This window comes from Equus asinus, chromosome 25, assembly GCF_041296235.1.
Source record: "Equus asinus isolate D_3611 breed Donkey chromosome 25, EquAss-T2T_v2, whole genome shotgun sequence".
NCBI lineage: Eukaryota > Metazoa > Chordata > Mammalia > Perissodactyla > Equidae > Equus > Equus asinus.
The window spans coordinates 52,494,307-52,521,671 of NC_091814.1; the positions used below are offsets into that span (position 1 = coordinate 52,494,307).

A 27,365-nucleotide genomic window follows, 5' to 3' on the forward strand; every position below is an offset into this window, starting at 1 on the left:
GCAGTTGGAGCCTGCTCACCCACATCTGGAAGCCACATGTCAGCGGCAGCTGTATAAAACGGCCAGCGCAGCAGACCTAGGGTGATGTTTTCTGCCAGAAGCCCAGGCAGCATGGACCTCACTCTTCTGTGGGTCCTTTTGCCACTGGTCACCATGGCCCAGGGCCAGTATGGTGACTACGAGTACCCATACCAGCAGTACCATGACTATAGCGACGATGGGTGGGTGAATCTGTTCCGGCAGGGCTTCAGCTACCAGTGTCCCCACGGGCAGGTGGTGGTGGCCGTGAGGAGCATCTTCAACAAGAAGGAAGGTTCTGACAGACAATGGAACTACGCCTGCATGCCCACGCCCCAGAGCCTCGGGGAGCCCACGGAGTGCTGGTGGGAGGAGATCAACAGGGCTGGAATGGAATGGTAAGGGGCAGCCCGCTCCACGCGGGCTGGGAACATCACAGCATAGCCCTCCCCTGGGGGCTGCGTGACCCTCAGGAACGGCAGTCACTAAAGACCGGGCAAAACCTACCAGAACCTCCCCACTGCATGCTCTGGGCGGGTCAGACTGCTGCCGAGCAGACCACAGTGCAGGACAAAAACTCAGGATGGGGAGTGTCCGTGGCAGATGGACCCCTCTGTGGTCTGTTCCTTCCAGAAGCAGCCCTACTCTCAGTTTGATCCAGGGACTAATGTGAGTTTGTGAAATGTTTATGAGCCTGCAAAAAGATAAGTACAGAAACAGAAAGAATTTAAGAAACTTCATAGCAGTTGAACATTGTTGTGATGTCCAAATGGCATTTTAGTTTGGTAGTAATACATTTTTGCTGTTTTACAAAAGTATTGGTTCACAATAGTTTGGGGAAAATAGACAGTTGGACCCTGAGCACAGACAGTTTGAGAAACACTGATTTGGAGCAAGCAAACGAGGGAGAGGGGACAAAGACATTTAGGCAAAGAGAAGTGAAATGAAACAGCTCTCTGCTGCCCCACTAAAAGTGCTCTCTCAGGAGCGTCCTTCTCTCCATCTGAACTGAGAATGGGATCCGTTGCTGGAGAAGAGTTTACTAAAGGCTCTGAGGGAGAAGTGCCATTCTCACCTGACTGGGCTTTGCCGGAGTAAATAGCATGGAAACGGCCCGAGCCTGTGCTTCACTGTGGGATGACTATCTCAGCCTCAGTGAATGGTCAGGAGCCCATCCAAGTAGCTATTGACTGGTAGGCTGGATGGAGACACAGGGGCAGGGGGGAGAGGGGAGGGAGGCCCAGGGAGGAGGAAGCCCAGTTGGCAGGCTGCTGCTGTGGTGTCTGTAGAGAGAAGACTCTGTGACGGACTCTAGCAGGCACACGGTAGAGCCGGGTTTGGGGGGTGAGGGGGTCAAGTATAAAACTCTGGGGGTCGCTCAATCAGCAGACGGAACGATGATGGGAGATCAAGAGGAAAAGACACTGATAGGTAGAAGATCCAGGCAAGAGAGGGGACCTCTGAGAAATGTCAGTTGCCATTTATTGAGTGCTTACCCTGAGCAGGCGCCATGCTGAGTGCTTTATATGGATTATCTCATTTAATGCTTAAAACAAATCTATAAGTCATTTCATGGGTAGATGAACTATGGTCTAGAGATCAGGAGTTTCCTCAGTGGAAAGTGGTAAGCCAGGATTTGGATCCAGTGAGTCATACTTCCAAGCACAGGTGCTTAGCCACACTGAAGCACTGCTCGAGAGCTGCCACCCCCACCCAGTGTGGGCTCTGTCAGCAGGGCCAGGGCCACCGGACTGGGCTCAGGACAGTTCTTCATCCTGGGGAGAGTGGGGACGTGCAAGATCACAGCAGAAGCCCAGCTCTGGAGGTGTGGAGACCAGCTTGCTTACTATGACTGAGGAGGGGCTCAGCCAGCCTGTGGAAGGGGTGGGGAGGGGGGGGTCACACGGGCAGCTACAGGTGGAGGGACTGGGGCTGCCAAGGGTGCTTAGACTGTCTTTACTGAACCATCCCCCCCCACCCCCCACTGCCTCTGGCAAGCAGATTTAATTACCCAAACCCTGTCTGACAGATGCGAACTCAGAGTCCAACCTCGCCTTGATGAAAGATAGTCTCAAGGAGCTCGCCACAGCACGGACCATGGGAACGACCTAGTTACAATCATCCATCTAGTCCTCCTATCTAGGGGGCCATTATATGGGTGGGGCCCTTTCTAACACAGATTTTTAGAGCCCACAGTAAAACAGAGCTGTTTCCTCAAACCCCAAGGGAAGAGCCCTGGGCTCTGAGTCAGGAGGCCTGAATTTGGGTCCTCGTTCTAAAGACGACTTGCTGTGTGACCTTAGAGCAGGGGTTCAGCTCTCTGGTTGGAAAATGAGTGGTCAGACTGCGTGATCTCAGAAGGCTCCACGGCTCCGATAGTCCAGGCTCTGCTTGGCCTGAAAATGCACTTGGATTTTTCTTGCATTCTGTTGATCCTTGTGTTTATCGCTGCTGGGGAGAGAAGGCAAATGATGTTTAGTTTTAAACTTGCCAACGTGTGACTGGTTTGTCATTAACTCCCAAACCATTTGAAGAAAACCAAAAGCGGAAGGGAGTGGAAATTGCATTTCCAAACATTGTTTGGCCAATGGGAGTCAAGTGAGAAGCTGGCAGGCAAGATGTCCCTCCACCTTCTCTTCCTCCACATTTTTGAGTATGCAGAGTCAAATGATTGATTCTTTTCCCCTGATCTTGACCCCCACTAATCACAGGGTCAAAAATGCACAAAAGTGAAGAACAGCTTCTTTACAATAGGACTCAGCCTCCCCAGGACTGATAGCAATTACCCAAGAGGCATTTTTTAGATGATTATTGCTTTGGATTTAGACTCCCGTCTCAGTGAACAATCTGGAAGGAAAGAAATTACTCACAGGCTGTGGAGCAGTTACATTTTCCCGTCACATAATCTGTTCTGGGGGAAGAGTTGTTGATGGTTTTGTGCAGTGTGGTTGCCTTGTATAACTAAATTAGCTTGCAAGTTTATTTTAAGAGGAGGGAGGAGTCTCAAACCCAGATTTGACCACGGAACATAGGATCTGCTAAAGACGCTTGCTAACTGGAGCAGTCTTTGAAAGATGCTTCCATCATGGCTGAGTGGCTTGTAACACTGCTGTTTGCCACGGTTTCTCTGTTGAAAACTCCTACTTCAGGGACCAGATTCTGAAGTGTGTGTGCTGGCTCCACGACACAGGACTCCCAGCAGGCTTTCCCTGGGTCCCAGGAGTGGCATTTTGCCATCCCAGTGCATGCCTCGGTTGTTCTCAGGGAACCTTCTCTAACTTGAGTTGACACAGGCTGTAGGGCATGCGGGTCCTGTGTGGAACAAGATGAGGCTGGAATTCTCAGTGAGCTTGAGCTGTGGCATGGTGGAAGGACCTTTGGTCTGGGAATCAGGAAGCCTGGATTCATAGCTCCTGTTTCTGTCATCTCTTAGCTCTGTGCTTGGGCATTCGGTTCCTCATTCTGGCAAAAAGAGAAAAAAAAACCTGTGACAGCCACCTCACTAGTTGTCGGGGGGCATTACTGTGATGCTCACAGGAGAAAGTATAGGAGAACTCTGAAACAAATCTAAATCGAAACTAATGCCTGGCACGTCAGGGGCGCTCAGCCAAGGCTTAGTGAATCTGGGATTTGGTGAGGCTATTTGGGGCAAGCCAGCTTCACGTGGAGTCTGAACTCAGAGGAACAGTGTTCTGCCTATTGGCACCCGCTTTCTTCCCTGGGCTTCAAAGAATCCCAAGACATTTTAAAAGGCAGCTCGTACTAGAGCTGACTACTCAAATTTCTGAATTCACCAAAGACAAGCCGCAGGACAGAGAAGAGGAGAAAGGATAACTATCCCACAGAGCTATGTTAGCATCAAGGTAAACTTGAAGCTGGGCGTGTTGGGCATAATTTTCCATAATCTGAGTCTGACTGAGAGCAAGGCTCCGCACGGTATGGAGCAATCCTTCTGATTCATGGTTCTGAGCGTTCAGTACCCACAGCTCCCACCTCCTCAGAAAGGCTTCCCCGGACCACCTCCTCCAAGCCAACATCTGCCACCCTCGGCTCCCAACCTGTTTTGTGCTTCCTGAGGTGCACTGGTCATTACCTGATTTGAGTTTGTATCTCTTTGGTTCCTTCAAAATAGAAGCTTCATGAACATAGGAACTTTATCTCATTCAGTGAAAATTACCCAGTGCCCAGCGTCAGGAGACGCACCCACTCATAGCTAGCAAGTGGCAAAGGTGGAACCCAAGCCAGATGGTCTGATGCCACAGCGCTGCAGGTGGATGTTAAATGTTGGCGTTATTTTGTTCTTGGGTAAAGCCACAGGGAGAGCTGGGCTAAAGAAGCTGTCACCTCCCTGTAGGAATGACTTCTGAGGCAAGAAGCCTGAGCGTGCGAGATCAGGGTCATGGCAGATCCAGGATTCTTGCCCACTTTCCCTCGAGGTCACTCTCCTAAGTGCTGGGACTCAGTTGCGTGAGGAACTTGAGCTTTGCAAAGATGGCTCTTGGTTTTGTTCAAAAGGATGGCAAAGGTTCACTCCTCCCGCTGGGGGGTTTGTTTCTGTCTGGGTACTTGTCGGACATAATCTTCCCAATAAATAAGAGAGTTCCACAGAGTTAGGATACCTTCCTCTGTGTCTGTGTGTGTGTGTCTTTGAGGTCTCTTGAAGTAATGGAGAGATTATGATCTTTGGCGTCAGATAGAACAATTCTCAAAATGCAGCCCCACTACTACCTCCAGGCAAGTCACATCAGCTTTCTAAGCCTCAAATTCGACATCCGGAAAGACAACTCCCCAGAATCGTCGTGAGAATTAAATGAGATGATGGATGTGCCTTACTGGCTGTGTGTCCTTTGGGGGATTACTTAACCTCTCTAAACCTGAGTTTCTCTATGTACCAAATGGTAGGGGCAGCGAGCTGATTATCTGAGCCCATTTCATAGAATTGTTTTGATGATTAAAATAATTAATGCAGGTACAATGCTGAGTACAATGCCTGGCACATGGTGACCTTGATAAAGGTTACCTATTCTTACTATTATGACTACTATGTGGAAACCGAAACTTAAAGAGATAAATATCACACAGTTGGTAAATTACGAAGCTGGAGTTGAAATCCAAATTACTAGATTAAAAAGGCTCCTGATAGACATTGTTTTGTTTTTGGAACATGTACTTCAGTTACAACCTGTAAATATTAAGTGAACATTTCGAGTGCCCTGAGTACTTGTCACATTTTCAGATAGACACTGAGGCAGCGTTAGACCTCTCGGTTGACAAATATTGCGATACCTGATGTCTGTGAGCGCCCCTGGGTTAGCCTCACGCCCCTGCATGACCTGGACTTGCTCTGAGGCCAGAACTGATCTTGTGAGAGAATCTGGATCTTCTCAGAGGGCTTGGGGTGACCTCTACTGCTTGTACTTTTCTAAAATGGGGCAGGAGTTTGTATTTTAGGGAGAATTTATTTTTCTCCTCCTGTCCTGTTCTGTGTCTTTCTATCCAGAGAAGCTGTGCAGCAGGCCATTTCTGCTTTACCTTCTTAAAACCTCGTGGACAGAGAGGCAGACTCGAAAAACCTGGACTTGAAGAAGATAGCAGAACTCTTACCCAGATGCAGGCAGGAAGTAACTTTTTGTGCTCCCTGAGAGCTCCTGAACAGGAGCTTTGGCCTCAGAAAAATCTGAGTTTGGATCCCGGCTCTTCTAGTTTCTATCTTGTCCAGGAGTTTTGCAGGCATTATTTCACTTAATCCTCCTAGTGACTCCGGCGAGGCTCCACACAGCATGTGAAGGTCAGGGCTAGGACCAGAACTCACGTCTGCTGATTCCTTGACAAGGGCTCTTTCCCCCGATCCCATCGCTTCTATGTTTTACTACTGCAGATAGAGAAGAAGGTTTTCTGTCTTTGCTTTCAGGGTGATGGCCCTGAGAAAAACCACTTTCAGAAAGGCCACTTTCTCAGAAAAGGTCTGTGAGTATTGTTGTCAGAGGAGGAGTAACTAACGGCCTTGTGATTTTCCTTCTAGACATTTCCTAGTGTCAGGTGGAGCAGGGCTAAAACAATGCTCCAGTTTGTGAAACAAATTGAGTCTCCAGCGTTCAAAGGGATGATGAGAAAGAAAGTATGTCTTCTCAGATGGAGAGGAGAGAATCTCTGAAGCAAGGCACCCTCGTGCCCGAAACTCTGAGGGAATGTTCTTAGGGAGTCTGCGCCTGTGCTCAGCTGGGGTCCCGTCACAACTCATCAGGAGAGCTGCAGTCCTGGGCTCATATTCTTTTCTGTGGCCATTCTGGGGCAACACGCAGGTGCTGGGAAGTGACGCAGAGCCCCAGGCATGTTGCTTTTCCCTCCGAGTCATTTTTTAAAAACTGAATTTGAATCACTTTGGCAATGCAAACTCTCAGATCCCCTCCCAGCCACAGGCTGCCCTCACTCCCCTCCTCGCCTGCTGGCTCCTGTATGGCCTAAGGTTTAGGGGAGGCTTGTTAAATAAGGTGCTTAAGGAAAAGTGATTGAAAGGGAGAGGAAGGGAGGAGATGAAAGCTCAAAGCTGTATTCATTCTGCATCCTCATCCTGGAGCAGGCTTTGTTCCTGGGGGAGAAGGTGGAAGAGGGAAGATGAATCACTCACCCGAGCTGCTGGAAACTACTTGGAAGGAGTTTCAGGGCCCTTCCTGGATTTGAGTGATGGGCTCTTAAAAGTCAGTTCTGCCTCTGGTAATGGAAGATGCCCTGATCATCATTCGTTCATTCATTCTTCCGTTAAATGTTTGCTGAACCCCAGTTTCAGCCATTGTAGAGAATTCAAGTTGAAGATTAAATGACCTTTTCCCTCAAGGACTCTACCAACTACTGCGGGTGATACGTCACACTAAAGTATCTATGCGACAAGGTGGGTGTGCCAGCAACCAAGGCAGCCAACCTCCTGAGCTTTGCCTTAGGAAACAGCAGTTCAGAGAATGCATATCAGTCCACCAGCTTTCCACTGGCTGGAGACTGGGGAGCCAAGGGTGGCTTTCGCAGAGCATACTCACAACTGCCACGTGAACTAAAGGAAAGTATGATAACAATAATATGTAATTTATTAAGCATTAAAAGACACTATCCTCAGAATTGTATATGCATTGCCTTCTTTGGTCTTCACAGCAACTTCAATAAGTATGTGCTGTTTTTACACCCATTTTACAGTTGAGGAAACTGAGGCCATTAGAGGGTGTGAAGCCTGCCCAAGGTGACACAGCCAGGAGTGGTTGGAGCACCAGACCAGTAGCACAGTCCTGCTTTTAACCACCCTGCTATACTGCTTGCCAAATGAGTGTGAAAATGTACCCCTACAAGGGTACACTTCTGGAAGGAGTAATCTCATTGGGTTGGTGACGTACTCCCAAACTGTAGTGCAGGCTCACTCCGCCAAAATGTGCAGACAACGGGACAGAAGCTGGGGAGGGGAGTTCTGTTCGGTTATCTAACCTTCACCATATGTTCTTAGCCCCTGGGTCTCTCGTGTCCAAATAATCTTTACAGGGCAGCCTTATCTGAGGTGGTGTGTGAGAGAGTGACACACACACTGCCCATCCAAGAGCGTGGGGCCAGCTGCCTGGCTGACAGCCGGCAGAGAATTCATGGAACTTGGATTGCCTTCAGAACTGGTACCCTGTGAAACAGGTCCGCTTATCTTGCTCCATTTATTTTTACTTAAGGGAACTGACCACCGTGGGAACACTGTCCCCTGTGGTGCTTTGAGTGCACAGGACAAACGAGAACAATGGAGCAATAGCTCCAGGGAAACCCCAGGCCGGCTCAGTTTTGAAAAGGCTGTTTTAGAGAAAGGTGGAGTCTTAGTGATGATAAGGAGGAAGATCACAGAGACCACCGGGATGCGGCACTGTCTCTCTCTGGACACAGATGAGCTTTGTTTACGATTCTTAGAGCTTTCTGTTGAAGTTACGTCCCACCCACATGGCTGGAATTAGGACAGAACAGACTATCCTGGAAGATCCGCCCCCAGAGCTACCCTTCCACTGTCCCAGACCCTAGTGGTCCCTCCCAATCACGTGGCTTCCTGAAATGTTGCAGGTGTTTTCCAAAGTGGTAATACTCCTGAAGAGATGTGGGCAATGGTGGAGTGAAGAAGCCTAGGCCATCGAAGGGCAGTGGTCTCAACTTACAACTTCATTTGCATTATTTTTTAAAAATTATTTTATTGAGGTCATATTGTTTATAACATTGTGTAATTTCAGGTGTACATTATTTTATATCCGTTTCTGTATAGACTGCATGGTGTTCACCACCAATAGCCTAGTTTTTAACTGTTGCCATACATATGTGCCCCTTACCCCTTTTGCCCACCACAAACCCCCTTCCCCTCTGTTCTAATCTGTTCTCTGTATCCATGTGTTTGTTTATCTTCCACATATGAGTGAAATCATATGGTGTTTGTCTTTCTCTGTCCGGCTTATTTCACTTAGCATGACACCCTCAAGGTCCATCCATGTTGTTGTAAATGGCACAATTTTGTCTTTTCTTATGGCTGAGTAGTATATCATTGTATATATACCACATCTTCTTTATCAGTTGTTGGGCACTTGAGTTGCTTCCACATCTTGGCAACTGTGAATAATACTTCGATGAACACAGGGATGCATAGCTCTCTGGTGGGAGTGCAAACCGCTGCAGCCTCTATGGAAAATAGTATGGAGATTTCTCAAAAAATTAAAAATAGAAATACCATATGATCCAGCTATGCCACTACTGGGTATTTATCCAAAGAACATGAAATCAACAATTCAAAGAGAGTTAATTTGCATCATTGCATCAGCTATATCACCTATACCTGAGCTCGCTAAGCTCCGTCAGAACTTCTGACAAGTCCCTGGATGGGGAATTCAGGCTGGTTTGCATAGTTGACCAAGCACAAAAGCCATGTCTCAGCTCTTCTCTCAACATGGAGGCACAATGGTTGATACAGGATAGTGGTAGAGTGCAAGTTGTTGAATGGATGAACAAATAAATAAAAGCATATTTGAATGAATATGTACATGAATGAATAAATGAATAATAAATGAATGAAAAGGACGGATGCTTTCCGACCAGAGACATTAAATACCTTTAATGTCTAGTTTTGTCAGATCCACAAGATCATTTCCAGCAATTAAAAAGAATAAAATGAAATCCAGTCACTGATGGATTTACAGTTTGTGTGTCACAAGGTCCCTCTCACCTATCAGCACAGGGTACTTACTCTGACTTTATCTATCATATTTTCTGGAAACTTATCTTTACTTGGAAAACAGGGTTGTATTCCAGCAGCTGTTGGGCCACGACACATAGACAACTGCCTGCACAGCTCAGACATAAGAGGGAGCATGATCTGTGGCCAGGTGGGTAGGAAATGCAAAGAAATAGGGCGCTACAGACCTATTTTGGAAGATCTCACTCCACATGAGCTGGGAGCCCGCTGTGGCCAGGTGGAGAACAGCATCCTCATCATCACAGCAAAAAGCAGCAAGCCTTGAAGCAGCAGTGGGGTTTGGAGCAGAAGTGGGAGAAAGCAACGCTGGAGACAGAACAAAGGAAGAAATGATTATATTTCTCTAAGCCAAAGCTTGTTAGGAAGGCACTGGGAAGGTAAAACGTGCCAATTCCTAGACCAGATAGAATGAAAGAGTGAAAATTCACGTGCCTGCGAGGAGGCTCTGTGGACCAGAGAGGTGGGCTTGCTTTCTTTGAAGAATTAGAACTGAGCAGCTAGGACAGGAATGGGCCCCTAGAGCGTGTTTGAGGAGTTCAGTTGGCCTGTTACAAATCTATAAGAAGTGCCTCCAAATGCCAGAACCCACAGTGGGTACTGGGGATAGCATTTCAACCAAAACTCTCCCTCCCATGTAAAGCTTACATTCCAGTAGGCAGTAGAAAGATTCCTGGGTAAGTAGTGCAAGCCTGGGGTTGTGGTCCCAGCTTCCCCACTGGGTCACCCTGGACAAATCACTGGGCCCACGTGGACTCTGCCTACGGTATGGAGTAGAAGGAATGAGCATCCTCGTGCTCAATTTCCAGGGCTCTGCTCTTAAGCAGGAGAAACATTTGCTTGAAGTTCATCAATTCATTGTGTTTCTCTTTTGTCTTCTTTTTATTTTAAATTCTAGCAAAATGAATTATATTATCTTTTATTTTAAATGACATGAATAATTTAGTCTTGCATTTGTAAAATTCTAGGTGTCTCTACATCCATCCATTTATGCATTCTTCCATCTAACAATATATTCATAGAGGTCTAACAGGAGCAATGTTCTCCAAATTTCCTTCAGTTGAAAGATTCTGAATCATTTGAATTTTAATGTTGAAGATATGTCATTTTTATAAATATCACAAAGTCTTTATTATTTGCAGGAAAATGGGATAAATTGTTAGGGATCTACCTCAGTGAAAAGAGTGGCCTAACTCAGTAACTGTGGGAGCTGGGGAACTGTGGGGTCCTGGGAAGGGGTCTGTCTGTTCGCGTGTCATTGTCATTAGTTTACTTGCAGTTGTTCTCCTCTCTTCAGGTACCAGACATGCTCCAACAATGGACTGGTGGCGGGGTTCCAGAGCCGCTACTTTGAGTCAGTGCTGGATCGGGAGTGGCAATTTTATTGCTGTCGCTACAGGAAGAGATGCCCATATTCCTGCTGGTGAGCCAGGCAGCCAAATGTGACTCCTAGGGCTGGAGGGGAGCTTGGGGGGTGCTCTGGTCCATGTTTCTGGCTTCAGATAACCCTGGGCTGTCACAAACATGCTTGGAATGCAGCAGCTAGCACATAAAAGAGAATGAATGCATGAATGAATGAAAAGGTTAGAATAATATTCACACTGGCAGAGACCTTACAGGTCATCAACCCAATGCTTACACACCCCTCTTTTGGGAAAAAATGAAACAAACAGAACAATAGAACAAGGAAGTGACTTTCCTAAAGGCACCCAGCTGTTTCATGGGGGTGTCACCTCTAGAGCTGAGGTCTACTGACTCCTGTCCCAGGACTCTTTTCCTTCTATCACACTAACTTCTCATCACATTCAAGGCTGCTGGACCTACTTGGGAGCCTATTTTTTCCTGCAGACCTTCTTTGGAAAAAAACAACCCTGTCACAGGTCAGAGTGACAAACATAGGATATAATTATAGACTGAAAAAAGAGGCTGGTGTTTTCTAGATCAATTTGTAATTCCAGTCTGTGAAATTTTGTTCCTCTCCCACTCCCTGGGCTGATGCCAAATATCTCCTGACATTGCCCTTGAATTGACTAGAAGAATGTGTACGTATTTATTTACCCTGATAACTTACGCTGGGTGCTGACAACACGACTTGTCCCAAGTTCTTCAGTCCACAAACAATCCAGGCATTTCTGCCTTGGACAAAGGGATCCCAAAGCATCCACATTTGAAAGCTGGCTCACTCAAGCGATTTCTCTCTCTACAGTGTGATGCTTGGGAGGGCAGCCTTTGGGTTATGCTTATTCTCTGCAACCAGACAGCCTTACTCCACAGACGCCCAAATGGGGCACAATGTCTCTAGGGACAGGCAGCTCCAAAAACTGAACATTTTCTGTGTAAGGGAATGATGAATAGGGAATTTGGAGCTCCAGGTCAGCTGGTATCCGTAGCTGTATGATAGAGCGGAGACCTCCTCCAGCTCTCCAAAACGGCTTGCATAAAGCAGCTCTCACCCCACCACAGCAGGTGAGCAGTCATGGCTAGCGCGCAGGATATAACCAACAGGTGCTGAATCAAAGACCTAGAGATCTCAAGCTGCAGGGCAGAGTGGAAGGAGCACTGAGGCGGGCAACAAGAAACTTGAGCTGAAGCGTCTGTGTTGACCCCTCCTCTCTCTGCCTCCCCTCCTGCCCACTCCCTTCCTCCTCTTCTCACTGTAACTGTGCCATCACTAGAACGTCACTTTACTTCTAGAAGGAGCCTCAAGTCCATCACTTAAAATGATGACTACCTTTTCTGGGTCTCTGAGATTTTTACGAATCTGATGAAAGCTGTAGACCTTGTCTTCAGGAAAAAGAAAATGCACTTAGGCATGTTTACAAGAAAGGTTGCAGACAGCCAGGAGCCCTCAGGCTCCCTGAATACCGCTCAGGGACATGCTGGATCACAAGGTGAAACCCACGCACTAAAAGATCTTTGGGTTGTTTTGAGCCATAAAAATGTCTTGACTCCAAAGGTGCTTTTGGGAAGGGCAATCTAGATGCCCAGAACTGTTTTCAAAGAGAGGGTGAAGGTTCTAAAGATTCTTGGGCCCCCACGAGAGGGGAGGGCAGGTAGGGGCCTGCCTGCTGCCACCTGAAGCTCGGCCTTCCCCTCATCATCCCTTCCCCAGGCTGCCGTGGGATTGGCACTCCCTCAGTGACATCCACCCCCCTTTGTTGCAAGGCATTAAAAGCCAGCTGAAAGGTAAATAAATTATCTGAAAGAGTAAGCAACAAACTAGTACTCAGTCAGTTAATCCATTACCATGTTAGCAAGACTTCCCCTTAGTCAGGCTCCAAAGAGATACATCAGGGTTGGGGGTACACTGCATGGACCAGAGGGCCCTGTTCGGGAAGGAGAAGGGGTGAAAGAGAAGTCAGCCCAGAGTGGCTACAGCGAGGCCTGGGGGTGGGGGCCCTGTCCCCAGCCCTTCAGGGATGCCTCTGTTACAGCTCTCAGTACACTATGCATGTACGGTGTCCTCTCTCCACCTCGACTGGAAGCATGTGGAGAATACGGGAGCACATTGATATTTGTGTGCTCAGCGCCTAGCAGAGTGCTTGCTCAATGTCTGCTTAATAGTTACTTAATGAATCTTCAAATTAATGATTCTGGATGGCATGCAGAATAAGGTGAAGAGGCCCAGAAAATATAGTTTACTTATTTACGCCAAACATTGCTGTTTTTTTTTTTAAATCTGCCTCCACCCTCCCACCTTTGCCCTAGAATGTAAGCTCTGCACAAGCAAAGATCTTTGTATTGATGTCTTCTAAACCCCTTAAATAATGCCAGGCACATAGTAGGCTCTCAAGAATATTTGTTGAATGAGTGAATGAATAACTTCAGCCTGCTTCCTAGTTTTGTTGTGAGGATTAAATGAGATAATAGCCAACTGGTATTGCCACTGGCTGTGATCACACAGGGCTGGCCCCTACACCCTCCCAGCTGAGGCAGAGACCCAGCCTCCCCACCAGCTAACAGGCCTTTCAAAGGAGGCTCCGCCCGAGGTCATCGCAGTCAGGGGTCTGGTCGCCTTGCAGGAGGCAGAACCTGTGACTGGAGCTGGTTATGCAGAGGAACCAGAAAGCGTCTCCGTGGACAGTCTGCTGGGGCTGCAGTGACTCATTCCCTCCAGGCAGAGGAGGAGAGAGCTGGAGCAGCTGAGGACTGATCCCAGCGAGGCCCGGAGCTCTGCCAGGATGAACGGGAGAGGCTGCCTCGGCTGGTCACACAGTCAGTGGCTGGCCACTGGCTCCTGGCCAAGCAGGCAATGACAGGGAGCGGGCTTAGGCTTTTGGTGACCAGGCAGGCAAGAAACTGAGGCTCAGTGCTTTTATAAAAGTTGTCAAAGGGCAGAGATAGGAGGCGGGGGAGTGGAGATAAGGGTGGGATGAAGGGGAAAACATCTAAATCTTCCAGAGTCCCCACGTTCCATGGCTTCTGTGATCTATGTCGCCACCCTGAGCACGGCTGCTTGAAGCTTGCCCTGTTTATTTGGATTCTGAGACCCGAAAGACCCCCAGGTCTGTGTGTCTCGAAATTCTACTGATTTTCTGATGAGGTCCCAGGCTTTCAGTGTTCACCTGGGGGCCGGTTCCAGGCTACTCCTGCTCCTCAGGAGGGCTAGGTGTCCTTCCTCTCACGCACTTTAAAAATGACTTCTCAACTTCCCTTCCATGCAGCCCACCAATTGCTAAGATGCCAAGAATTTAATGAACATGGAGCTACATATGTGGGAACACCGTCCCGAGGTTAAAGACTGACAAATAGAGATGAGCAACTTTTCTTAAGTTGCACCGCACATTCAGGCCTCCAAGGCAAAATTTACTCCTAGTTTTGGACTGCAAAGTTCTGCGCACCCTCACCCCCCCACCACACCCTCACCCTTCCTCGTTCCACCCCATCCCCAGACATGTCACTGATGGTCAGTAGAACCAAAGGGTGGGGTAAATGGGAGAGAAGTACCCGGAAGGACATGGCAAATCAACTGTGAAGTGAGTCCCGCTAAGGAAGGCATCCCTTGGCTGCATCTATGTCTGGTGGAATGGTGTTAGAGCTGAGAGTGACCGCGGTTGTCAAAGGCATGGTACTTTTCCGAAGGAAAACTTTGAGAAGCAGCAGCAGGAGATTGCAGTAGGCACCATGGTATGCGGTGCATGACTCACTCTCCCACTGGTGTGTCTAGACATTTTAGTGGCTTCTTTAAATTGCCTGAGTCATGATGTTATATTATATGTCTTTCTAAATTGAATGAAGCCTCTAGGGCATAAATTAGGTCTTGTTTCTTCAGCATCTCAGCATATTGCCTGGCACAAAGTAGCCCCTTAATAAATTCCTCAAATGAATAACTGAATGTTGCTGGTCCCTGGGAACGGTAACAGTGGTGAAACCTGACATCGACTTGATGTTTTATAGTTGAAAAGGGCTTCTTTCACATGCATTATTTCACTCGATCTTTCTAACAGCCCTTCTGTGTGAGAACTGTTTTCTCTCACCTTCCCACAGAGAAACTGCGGATAACCCTCCTATTTGAAACCTTCCCTTCCATCACGTTAACCAGCTTGAATTACCTCCCAGGGAACTGGAGGCGTGTGGGTGGCGACATCTTTCTCTTCCCACTTTGAAAGCCATTCTGCAGCCCTGAGCCCGACCCTGTTCTGAAGTAGCTAAGTGAGCATCTATCGTCTCTGCTCCTGCAAGCATTCAGTGGCTCAGAAATAGCACCACTGCCTGCAGGACAATCAGGTCATCCAACCGACTCCCAAATGAGTGCGGGATTTATTTGCTTGGTGGGAACCAAGGTGCTGTTCTCATCTCAGTCTGTGCAGTTTCTCCTTAGATTTTACAGCATCAGTGAGCTCTAGCAAGAAAGTGAATTCCCAATAGATGCTGACACGCTGTCACTAAACGGCCCCCACAGGATTAGATGCATGTGTAAATTTTACACATATTTTTATATATATTTATATTTATATAAATATTTATATATGAGAATTAGAATTCTCCGTCCAGCCGTCTGCAAACCACAAACACGTGTCACTGAAGAAGCCACAACCCTTCAGAGACTGTTTGTAATAACTCCCCAGGCTCCCAGCGGCTCCAGCTGCTGTGTGCCATGAACCAGACTGTCCCCTGTCAGCATGCTGAGGCTGTCCAGGCATGGAGTATGGGTCTGAGGAATGGATGGTTTTGAATTCAGTATCTATTTCCTTTCCTAAATGGTTCTTCTCAGATCTGTGGCCTTTAATTAGGTTCATTGGATGATATGTTTTGACCGAAAAAGTAATGTCCTTCCTCAAAATCAACGTGGATGACCTTTCAGTTCTCCTTCAACCTTGAGATTCCGTGACTCAGGCATTGCATTCTCCATGACGTAGCTCCCCTCTCCCTTAGGCTCAAGGCATAAGCCAGAGGATGGCTTTTCTTAATTCCTAGATAGCTCTAGTTAATGACAACAACAAGAAAATCAGTTAATCAGAACATTCTTCTCTACTCTCCACCCCAAAGCCCTCAATCAAAGCTAATCTTTAACTCGTACTCTAATTGTTCAGATTTTAATACAAGATGAGTAGTGTTTGCATGACCGGTCCCTGTAAAATCATGGCAGGGACAAGACCTCATAGGCACCTCCATTACAGTGTCTGTCACCCCCACGCCAGCTCAGATGCTGCTGCAGCTCTGCTCCCAGAGGCCTGGTGAGAAGGGCAGCTTGTATGCTGGTTCCTCTCTGAGCAAGCTAGAAGGTGTTATTAGAGAGATGGAGACGCCCACACTTTGAGAAAAGAGGACTGGACGTGACTCTGTGTGTGTGTATGTGTGTGTGTGTGTGTGTGAGGAAGGTTGGCCCTGAGCTAACATCTGTTGCCAATCTTCCTTTTTTTGCTTGAGGAAGATTGTCACTGAGCTAACATCTGTGCCAGTCTTCCTCTTCTTTATGTGGGATGCCGCCTCAGCATGGCCTGACGAGTGGTGCTAGGTCTGTGCCCAGGATCCAAACCTGCGAACCCTGGGCCACCAAAGCAGAGCATGCAAACTTAACCACTATGTCACTGGGCCAGCCCCTGAATGTGACATTTTACAGAAGCTTGCATTGAGTTTAGATGTGTCTGTGCCCTACGAACAACCACTGCCTTGCACTGCATGACGCAGGAAGCACTCACTTTGGGGGACAACAGCCCCTCTGAGCTTGAACAAAATCGATCGCACCTATCATCAATCACAGGGGCCGTCACAATTACTGTGCCATATTTATAATTTAGAAATGTATTTGCTGCCTGCATATTGGTGATGCCTCCCTCTCTGTGCTCAAATTTCAAAAGCAGAAATTTCAGAGAGGTGTCTGGTTGTCTGGTAAGTATTGGCTGACCCAAGGCCAGGCCCTACCAGCTACTTAGAACAAGATAAACCTCACAATCACAGACCAAACTTGTTGCTTCGTTCTATCTAGTCTGCTCCCTTTTACTGGATTCTAGAGACATCATTCATCCCTCTTTTATGAATTCATTTAATCAGTCAGTGAATGTGAATGGACATAAAATAAGTACAATTCATAGACTTTGATTTAGTTCCTGATGATGACGACGGTGACTTTTATTTATTGAGTCCTCCCATGTGCTCTGGCGTTAGCTCACTTGCTTCTCATATACGGAAATTATGGTACTATTACACCGATATGGGAACTGAGGTGCAGAATTGTGACTTGTTCAAAGTTCCAAACTTGATTCAAACGAGTCGACCAGCGCCCAAATCCCATGCTCTTTGCACAGCAGTGAGCTCTCTCCATCGAGATGAGGAAATAAGACCCGTGCAGGTGAAGTATTAGGTGACAACACAGTAGGCATCTAATAGTGAAAACAGAAAAGAAAGTTTATTTTAGCTGGAGGGGAGATGTTGGGGGTAGAGTTGTCCCCCCAACGTGCAAGACCAGGGTGACCATGATGTAATGTGGCTGATGAAAACCAGCATGAGTCAAAACAAATGTGCTTGCTGACCAGGTGGGGACTCGGACCATGAGCCAGAAACTCAGTTCCAAAAGATCTGGAAAATCCTCAGGGACTTTCCTCTTCTAATTTAAGCCACAGATATCTCTGGAACTGTGTTCACCTGTGCTGTGATACATATTATGAACTGTTTAAAATATAAATCTCCAAAATGCCACAAGAGGACAGACATGAACATTTGACACTCTTTCTCACACCCCCAGGGTTCAGGCTGTCTCTGTGGAAAAGGCATTTTGGTGACCACAGAGGTCCTGGTCATTCAGTCGCTCTTGGCCGGTTTCCCCAGTCCTTTGGTCAAGAAGCGAGTGTGGCTGTTTCTTTGTGGCTGCTTTCCTTTATGAATAACTGCATTTGGGTTTTGTTTTTCTCATCCTTGCAAAGATATTTCAAACAGGTTCTGATGCAGCACCTACTGGAGATGCCAGGCCTTTGACAAAGTAGTCTAACCTGACATATTTCCATTCCTTGTTGCTTACCGGGAAAAGCATTATGCAAGAGGATTGATCAGAAGAGCTTCTGTTTATTTAGGACACTTCTCAATGATTTGCTGTCAAAAAGAGACATCTTGTAGCTGGATGTAGAATGTAGGCCAACTTCAACATATCAGTTCTACAAATGTTGAATTTCTTCTCCATGCCACTGCCATGTCCTAACGGCCCCTCAAGGTCTGTATTGGTCATCATCATGAAACAAGATGCCATGGTATTCTATTTTTTTTTTAATTTTATTGACGTCATAATAGTTTATAACATTGTGAAGTTTCAATTGTACATTATTATTTGTCAGTCACCATATGTAAGTGCCCTTTTACCCCTTATGCCCACCCCGGACCTCCCTGCCCCTCTGGTAACCGCTAATCTATTCTCTTTGTCCATGTGTTTGTTTATATTCCACATAGGAAGGTATTCTATTTTTTTAATCAAACCCTAAATATTTGGTGCTGACAAGTAATAGGACATTAGACTAGGATATTTAAAATAAGGTACTAATTGAGTAGTGGAGAAAATAGGAGCAAAGCAGAATCAGAGATGGGGTTGACCAGAAAATACTTCTCTACGATGTTGTTTGAGCATGGGGTGAGCTCTAGAGAATGGATCAGAAAACATGCTCAGCTTATCTTTATTTTGAAAAAAGCTGAAGTATGGCTTCCTCCGGTACCCCATTCTGATTTCTTAACATACAAATGCTGGGGTTTCCTTCCATCGTTTATAGTAGGGGATCTGTAGTGTATCCTTTTCTGGTACCCCACACAGCGGGGTGACGTTGAGGTTGAGGCACTTATTGACCTGGGGCCGTGGGGCGAGGCGCGTGGCCTGAGAGCGGGGCCCCCGAGGGCGACTCCAAGGGCTCCAGCGCCCCAACCTCAGCAGACCCCAGCACAGCCAAGCTTAACTTCAGGTTCAACCATGCAGTAATCAATAATGCAGGTGGATTTTCTCACTTTCTGTTGAGGAATAGATTCAAAATTCTTCCCTTTAACTATTAAAAACTGAATGAGTCCTCAACCTCACCTTCAACAATAGATAAAATTGGCCTCTTTATCTAACTAAACTGTGTATCTCCTCCCCTTTTTAAAATGCGTGTGATAACACACATCTGAGCTAAGCTCTATGATAAGTCCTATTCTCATAGCAAAGGAGCCATGAGTTCTGAGCCACAGCTCGGTCTGGGGCAGTGTACTGGTCAGCAATCCTTTGTTGAATCTGCTTAGATCTGTTGATAATTTCAGTGCTTTCAGAATGTTCGATGAGAAGATCCTATATCAATCTTAAAAATCTCTTCAGTTTGAATGGGTTTTCTTCAGCACATAACTAAGATATTATTTAATTTCTTTCCTTCTCATTCAACCTCATTTAACACGAGAAGTTGTACAGGTGGTTCTATGTTATCAAGTTCTCACTTAGCTTTGGAACAACTCTCTGTCTCGTCTTGTCTACAAATAGCAGAAAAAGTATTCTGAAGTGAGAAATTGTACCCCAGTAGTCACTCGTCCAAAAGTGATGGGAGGAACATACGCACACGCACACGAGCAGTTCTTTGTAAAGGGGTGTAAAAGGTTCTCGATAGAAGAGCTTCGATAACAGACTCATTTCAGTAAACTGGATAAAGGCACCTTTCTGACCTGCCCTCACCCTCATCTGGCCAAGCTGAAGGCTTGTTTGATTGTTTTAATTGATCTAGGAATGTACGGCAATGCTCAGTCTGAAGTGTGCTTTGCTAAAAAGCTACCTGAAGTGACCTAGTAACTCACAAGGAAGCTGGAGCCACAGTGAGCTCCTCCCGGGCCGCGCTCAGGAAGCCGATGCTGCAGTTTATGAAACCCTGATCTTCTGCTTCCTTGTAGCCTCTTTTAATTTCCTGACAAGTCCCTATGCCCTTGTCGCAGTGTCTAGTTCTGAAAGTTTAAATTCTATTTTTTCTCTCTAAGGAGCTATTGCTGGAGCTTTCATTTATTAGGACATGTTGTGTTTGCATGATGTCATCAAGAACTAACTGGAGACACATCTGTTTGGTGCTAAAGTTCAGAATCCTGGACCATGTTGAAACAGCAGTTCCCCCTGTGGTTGGTGTTTGGGAGGCTCACTTTCTACCGATTGGGGCCATTTCTCCCTGTGTATTTTTAGTTTCATAAAGCAGGGATAATCATTTCCATCAATATCCAAACTCCTTCCCTAGCCCCCTTAATCCAGGCTTCTGCAAGATAGTCTAAACTTGCTCTCATGATTTTATAACAAAAAGGAAACAGAGCAACAGCAGCAACCAAACATCAAGTTAGACAAAAACCTGGGACCAAGATTTGAGCCTGGGTCCCAAAGGTTGGGGCCAACATGGAAATGTACCAGTGAGCAAGCACCACGCTTTCTCCAGAGAGTTCTAGAAATTCACTGGACAGCAGTCCCCCAGAGAGAGGCTTTCCAGGCAAACTGTCCTGTTGAGCAGGGGACCTGTGTCTGGTCACTATCAAAAATGAAGCAATAGAAAATGCTAGTTAGAGAAAGCAATGGATAACTTTTTCCCCCGTTGAAGCTTGAAACTTCATGATGTTTTTCTTTAAAATTAAAATGCAAACCTCTCTTTCCCACTTTATTCCAAATGTATTTAGCTCTCCAAGAAATCTGAAGGCAGATCAGTAAAAACTTAAAAAATAAAAATCTGGCCTGATTATTTGCAAATAGTTTCAGCAATTGGATTTGGCCTAACGCAGTATTGCCGTGTGCAGACTCCGCCTTAGCACATAGAACGATGCTTGGCAATCAGTCTTATATATTGTGTCCAAAGAGAATTTCAAAAGTTCTGGAATATATTTTGTGTTCCCTGAAGTAAGGAAACACCTCCTACCGCATCTCTTTTAATTCTAATTTGCGTTATTCACATTCTCAACAGATTCCTCTTTCTTTGGGTGAACTTTAGTCTAGCACTTGTTAGAATCCTTGTGAACCATAAACCAATGGAACTCAAGTGAGGCCCCATTAGGTCCATCTATGAGTCACTTAACAATTTCACTAGAAAAAGGAAGACCTAGTTCTGGGTCTCTTTAGAAGCACAAAAGAGATTTCTGAATTAGCAGAACCTTATTGCCCTTCATGAACACGTTAAGCAGAAACATATGTAGCCCACTCTGGGCTGGGCTTGGCATCCTGATAGAGTGTAATTGCGCCTTGAGGAGAGAAAAATCGGAGAACGAGGACAACTGCACAATGTGGGAGAAGGAATGAAAGTGAACCAAGAGAGCGGGGTTTTAAGGCTCTGGCTAATACCGGAGCTAACAGGATGCTCACATGTTCGCATCTTGAGCTCACATTGATCTTGCTGCATCTAAGCACCGAGATCCTCCAAAGAGATCTTCCAGTTTATAAATCAATCTTTTCAAGATTTCATGACAATCTTTGCATAGTAAGTCTACACGGCGGAAGATCTTTCTGTTATCAACATACAGCAACCTGGTGAACCTAAATCAGATGAAATGACTGACACTCGCTAACTAGTCATTTCCCAAGCAGCCCTGGGGGTACAGATAAGGACTTTGGGGCACCCATTTCATACTGAAAGGGCTATTTTGGTCTTGAAGATCTCCAATGGTAAAGCCCTTATGAGAACCAGAAGATTCTAGATTTATTCCAGGGCAGAGCAAAACGAATCTACTCGTTAGAGAGGCCCAGGATTGACTTAGTCTTGGAGGAAAAAGGAGAAGGGCGAAGAAGAAGCAAAATTGCTGCTAATTAGTGTATCACACATATTTGTATTAGTCCCAATGGCAAACCTATAAGGAAGCTTTCGTTCTTCTGTAGACCAGGAAACTGAGATTAAGTGACTCTCCCAAGGCCACTTATTTATTCAGCAAGTACATGCTTACTATGTACCAGGCGCTGTTTTAGGTGCCAGAGAAACAATGGTGGACAAGGCTAAGACTGCCCTTGTGGAGCTTACGTTTTATTTTAATAATTTTCAAACACTGTTTTGATCATGACTCACAGTAAAAAATACATATTAAATATCACACAATACATACATCATATAAATACACACATGTATATATTTGAAACAAAATTTTTACACACATACACAAGAACTTAATTTTAGTGTGTACAATGCATTCTCTGATATTTTATATTCTATTTCTTCTTTTTTAAAGTTCATTTGGTAATAATCAATTAAAGTGATTTCGTGCTCCACTAATGAGTCAAAATCCACAGTTTAAAAACATGGTTCCAGTTGACTTGAATGGGATGGACTAATATTGATATTAATCAATATTTCCTCAAGTCCTGGTGAGTTACCTACATCTTTTTCAGAGAATAGATTAATGGCAAGAAGAAGGAAGATGAAGTGGGAGGAAGCCATCCATCTTTTCACAGCCTGGAATGGTTTGGTGGAGGCCATCTAACTCCCGTTTGGGTCTCCCATGATGGTCAAACTCCATCTTTTTTTTATAGCATCTCTCCTGTTTGTCCCTAGCAATAATAATGTGCTTTGTCTTTCTCCTCTAACCTGTTGTTCTTCTCACATAGGCTGACAACAGAATATCCAGGCCACTATGGTGAGGAAATGGACATGATTTCCTACAATTATGATTACTATATGCGAGGAGCAACAACTACTTTCTCTGCAGTGGAAAGGTGAGCCTTCCCCGTGGGCAAGGGGTTTGAGGAGGCAGGCATTAGCTCCATGCAAGGATCATGTCTGCAGGAATTTCAACCTGGAGTTTTCCCTGTTGCAGGTTCTTGTCAGGTCTAGGATTAACTGAGAGATTAACTAGACGGTGGAAGGCAGTGAGAATTGAACTATGCTCTTAAACCTATTTCATGGGGCAGCTCACCCTTGTGGATGAGGATGGACCCCAGCCTTCTCTGAGCAGGAAATCCTCAACGTGGTATCTCATGATGTTCTAAGCTCTTCGTTCTCTCAATTTCAAAGGGCACTTTTTCTTACCAAACATCAGGAGGAAAGGACAAAAATTGTTGAAGGAGTACCCACTGTCAAACTGGACCCTCTTCAGTGCCGTTTCTCTACATGACCCCTACTTTGGGTGCTGGGAAGGGAGAGAGAGGAGAAGGGGAGGGGACTGAAGAGAAGAAACACACAAAGCTTATCAACCATATTTAAAATGAAAGAGGAGAATTTAAATAACCTAAAGGAAAAAACAGCACTCGTTTTTTCATCCCCTTTCTCTCACAATCAGCTCCCCAATCCTATCACAAATACATCAAAACAAAACAATAGGAAGAAAATAAGAATTCTTCTCCCTAATAAAGAGAGAAGTGTGAGTAAATTCAAGTGTTAAAAGATTGATTTGATCTACTTTCAGTCAGATGATGATCACCTTACACAGCAAATAAACTCCTGAAATGTTACCAATAAATGTTTGCAAACTGAACAAAACTTAAATTAATTCATTAAATAATGGACTATAATGAATTTGAGTGTGACTTATCTTTTGTGTATATTTATGTTTTTAAATGAAATGACATCTCACCTAACTGAAATTAACGTTTAATATGGCTAGTAAAAAACAAAATTTAAAAATAATAATTTAAGAAATAAAAACAAAACAATAAAAGAAACATTAAGTAACTGAAAAGGGACAATGCATATTGCCATTTCCATGAACAAAACCCCTTGTGTTTACTCCTAGGAAAACCCCTCAGTTCTCACACATTAATCACTTTATTTTAAATACATTCTAAATTAGCTTAGTTACCTAGTTGCTAGGAGCAGCAAATTAAAAAGTGAATGAGGAAGATAGTAGTTAGAATAAAACTCACTTCACCAGTGAGAAGAAATCGCTGAATGACATGACACCCACACAAAACATATTTAAGAAAAGGAAAGATCTAAGAACTCAAAGACCATGGAAGCCTGGTGACATTTAGCAGGGGAGAGTAGCCCCAAAGAGCAACACTGAATAACAGTATAGCCAGGTGCTCAATGTTCCTAATGATGTCTCCAAGTCAATAAGAAAATTAGTTCTGCATTCCCTGTTTACGAAGGCAGGAAAGAATAAAGAAAGAGTACTACCCAAAATTATTACAAAATAAATCTATTTTGGCAGTGAAAATGTCCAATTCCTATTGGCTTGGAAATTTTCAGTTATGTGGGTTAATGCAAAGTCTTGGAAAACTGTGATATTATGTCATGTATTTGTTTAAAATGAATATACCCATGCAATTTTGCTGCTGTCACTGACAATCAGTGGCTTAAAGATGTCTGACTTGGGTTCCTTCTGCTCTGCTGAAAGACGTTGAGGCCACCACCTAGGAGAGATCTTGTCAGTGCGGGACTCGCTGGGCAGGAGCTTTCCTTCCATATGCAAATCTATAGTGGTTTCTTCCTGGAATGGAGTTGCCCAACCTGGGCAATATTGGCACCTGGGGCCAGATCATTCTTTGGTGATAGAGTCTGTCCTGCGAATTCTAGATGTTTAGCAGCATCCCTGACCCCTACCCACTAGATGGCAGTAGCAACCTCCCCTCCCCCACTGTTCTGACAACTAAAACCCCCCTGGGGTTTAGTTTAGCAATTGAGAATCACTGTCCTGGGAGCAAATCAGAGACAGCCTGACTGAGTCCCTTCGTCCTCTTAAGACCAAGTCTAAATTTTGCTCAGCATCACTTAATAGCTTCTTAAAAGAATAGTGTGAATGTCTGGCTTAAGATCTTATTTATCTGTGTCTGTTGGAACACAGATTACAAATTATAAATTATAAAATTATAAATCATACTTATAAAGCCTGCCTTAGGCCATTTGAGCAGTATATCCCATAGCTGCTGCAAGAGCGATCTGCCGGAACTGAGCCTGGTCAGTCCCACCTTCCAGCTCAGAGGCTGGATGGAGACCTTATCAGTGCTAGTGTTTAGGATGAACTGAACTGGGAAGATGCCACGCAGAATGAAAAAGGAGAAGAATTCTAAGGTTAAAAGGCATTGCTGTGCTTTGAAGGAATTGCGTGATCGTACATGGAATGACTCTTTCTTTTTGCCCATTTTGGAACTTTTCAAGGGATGTGACAGTCATGTCCTCTGATGGGGTCATGGGTATCTAGTTACGGAGGCATTGTGGCATAAGAGAAAGAGCAAGATTTAAGTTCGACAAACTTGGAATCTGAAATTTTCACCGAATTATCTTCAAGAAAACCACTTATTTCTCTGAGTCTGCCTCTCCCCCTAAATAATGAATGGTTTGAGGATTAAACAAGGAAACATGTAAGGCACCCAGTGCAAGGCTGGATGTATGGGAGGTGCTCAGCAAACAGTAGTCGCAATTATTCTCTTTGCCGTTCTCATTGCTAAGCCCTATCAGCCCAGAAGAGTGCCATGCAGAGTAAGCCCTCAGTAGATATTTGTTAAATGAGTGAACAAAGAACGTAGACTTGTCCTTAGCAAAGAACGTTCCTTGAAATGTATCCACACCATGTTTTTCAGAATTGAGCAATTCTGTGTCCTTTCACACCCGTGCCCGGCCTCTTAACAAATACGCGATTCCATTTTTGCTATGCAGGCATGGCAGGCATTTTCTTTTCCACTTTATGGGGTTTTAGCGTTGGTTCCCCTCACTCCACTTCCCTGGAAGAGCGTTTTCTGAGGGGAACCACAGTGTGCAGTATGGAGCCTAGCACACAGTAAGTAGTCAGTAAAAAAAGAATAAATGAGCAAATGGTTGGCCTATTTAAGAGAAGGTTCTTCACAATGAAATGGAGACAATGTTAAATAAACGCTTTCACTGCAAGCTGTTAACCTATAGGTCCTTGAGGTACCTTTGGGACAGAGACCTGGTGGGCGGGCCACTGGTGATGGATGGGACCTCCACACAGCCAATAATCTAGCCAGTCTCCTTCAAGGTGCAACCTGAACTGGCTGAGGAGGTGTCCAGGACTCCTGACCTCACAGGTGACTACCTGTGGGTTTCTGAGAGGCCTCATCCAGATGTCTTCTGGGAGCAGAGTGAGACTGGGTGTCCCTGCAGGTCCGAAATTCTCTGGGGGTCGTTCGTCGCTTTTCCCTCAGCAGCGATTCTTCCCGTGGTGTCTTCTCACTGACATTAGCTTTCTGACTCTCTCCCCACAGGGATCGCCAGTGGAAGTTCATAATGTGCCGGATGACTGACTATGACTGTGAATTTGCAAATGTTTAGACTTTCCACGCACCAAATCTGGGTGAAGGGAAGGGGGCCAGGAGACCTGAGGATGTCCACACGTGTTACAATCACTTGGAACTCCTAAGTGGTTTCTGCAGTTCTCTTTCCTTCTCCCTGAGCTGGTTGGTAACTGCAATGCCAGCTTTCTAGGTCTTTCTGACTAGTATCCCACTTACAATAAAATCCACTTAAATCATGTTTTTCCCTTTCCACACATTCCATAGCACCCGGTTTGTATGACTGACGATGACTGTCTTGCACACCACACACACAGTGTGCATGCTCACAGCCTGAAAAAGAGCCTGGTTCCTGGAGCACCTGTCATAGTCTTGCTGCTGCTTTTATTACCAAATGAGCTGCAAGCAGGCCTGGTGCTGAGCAGGATCTGTGAGGAGGGTGAAAGTCGCAGAGAGAAGGGCCAGAAATCGAGGAAGGTGGCAGTGAACGTTCTGTGCAGCTGTGTCTGTTTGAATGAAACCCAGCGTCCTCACCGAGAGCGCGCCTTCTGTCTTGAGGGACATGCTTCTACCCACCCCTCCACATGAGCCATGCTTGCCTAGCAGCTCAGGTGCATAGTTCTGCATTCCAGGAGTGAGGAGACTGGGAGGAGAAATAGGGAGATGGAAACGGGGGCAAAGCTGAAAGATTTAGGATTGGAAGAATTTCCTGAAGGAAGAAGATTGTTGGCACACGCAGTAATGAAAATGAGTGCCGGAGCCAGAGGAACCTATGAGAATTGGTCTCAAGTAAGACAAAAACAAGGAGAGAGAGGTCAGAGAATGGGACTCAGATTAGGAAGTTGAGGGGCAAAAGAGAGTGGCTAGGCTGCTTTGGGAAATGGAAAAAGGGGGTTGAGTCACTGGTATCTGGAGGCATAGCTGGGACTCCTAGGAAGGTGGGCATGTGCCCCATAGCCATGGGAGTTACTGGTAAATGCATCTGGGTTGGGATGGGAAAGGCTGCCCTGGGGATCCACTGCCTTCTATGTGTAGTTTTAGGGGTGTCTTTGCAGAGGGGACCCTATCTTTCCTCCTCCTGTGATGTCTCTGTCCCCATCCCTTTGTACTTACTTCATCATAAAAGGAATAAAAATATTAACATTCACAATGCTGCAAACGTTGAGTCAGTTTTTGCTCTCTACCCGGCCCCTTTCCGATTATTCATCTGTCTGTCTAGACGATGTAGCTTAGCGCTGTGGTTTGTGCCAAGCACCATGCAAGTCACCAGGAATGCAATGATGACAATGACAGAGTATGGTTGGGGAATCCAATAATTAAAACATAAAATGTCAAATGCTTTCATTAAGGATTGGACAAAGGGTGGAACCACATTTCTTTGCCCTTGAATCTAACCTGATTTGTCCTCAGCACCCTTCAGGCCTCCTCACACCAATACGCCACATGCATTTTTAACACAGGGAGCCCCTATTTCCTCTATCCACACAGTTTGACTTTTGTTTTCAGATCTATGCTGCCCTTCCCTCCTTCTCT

General features: G+C 45.6%; 1 protein-coding gene across 1 annotated transcript; it reads left to right on the top strand.

The window, feature by feature from the left end:
* DPT (dermatopontin) lies at nt 1-26,982 on the top strand. The gene is made up of 4 exons (XM_014857643.3): nt 1-416; nt 10,560-10,685; nt 22,254-22,361; nt 25,806-26,982. Exons 1-4 carry the CDS (start codon nt 85-87, stop codon nt 25,870-25,872), a joined length of 633 nt encoding a protein of 210 aa, XP_014713129.1. The 5' UTR covers nt 1-84; the 3' UTR covers nt 25,873-26,982.
* Nucleotides 26,983-27,365: the final 383 nt, after the last annotated feature.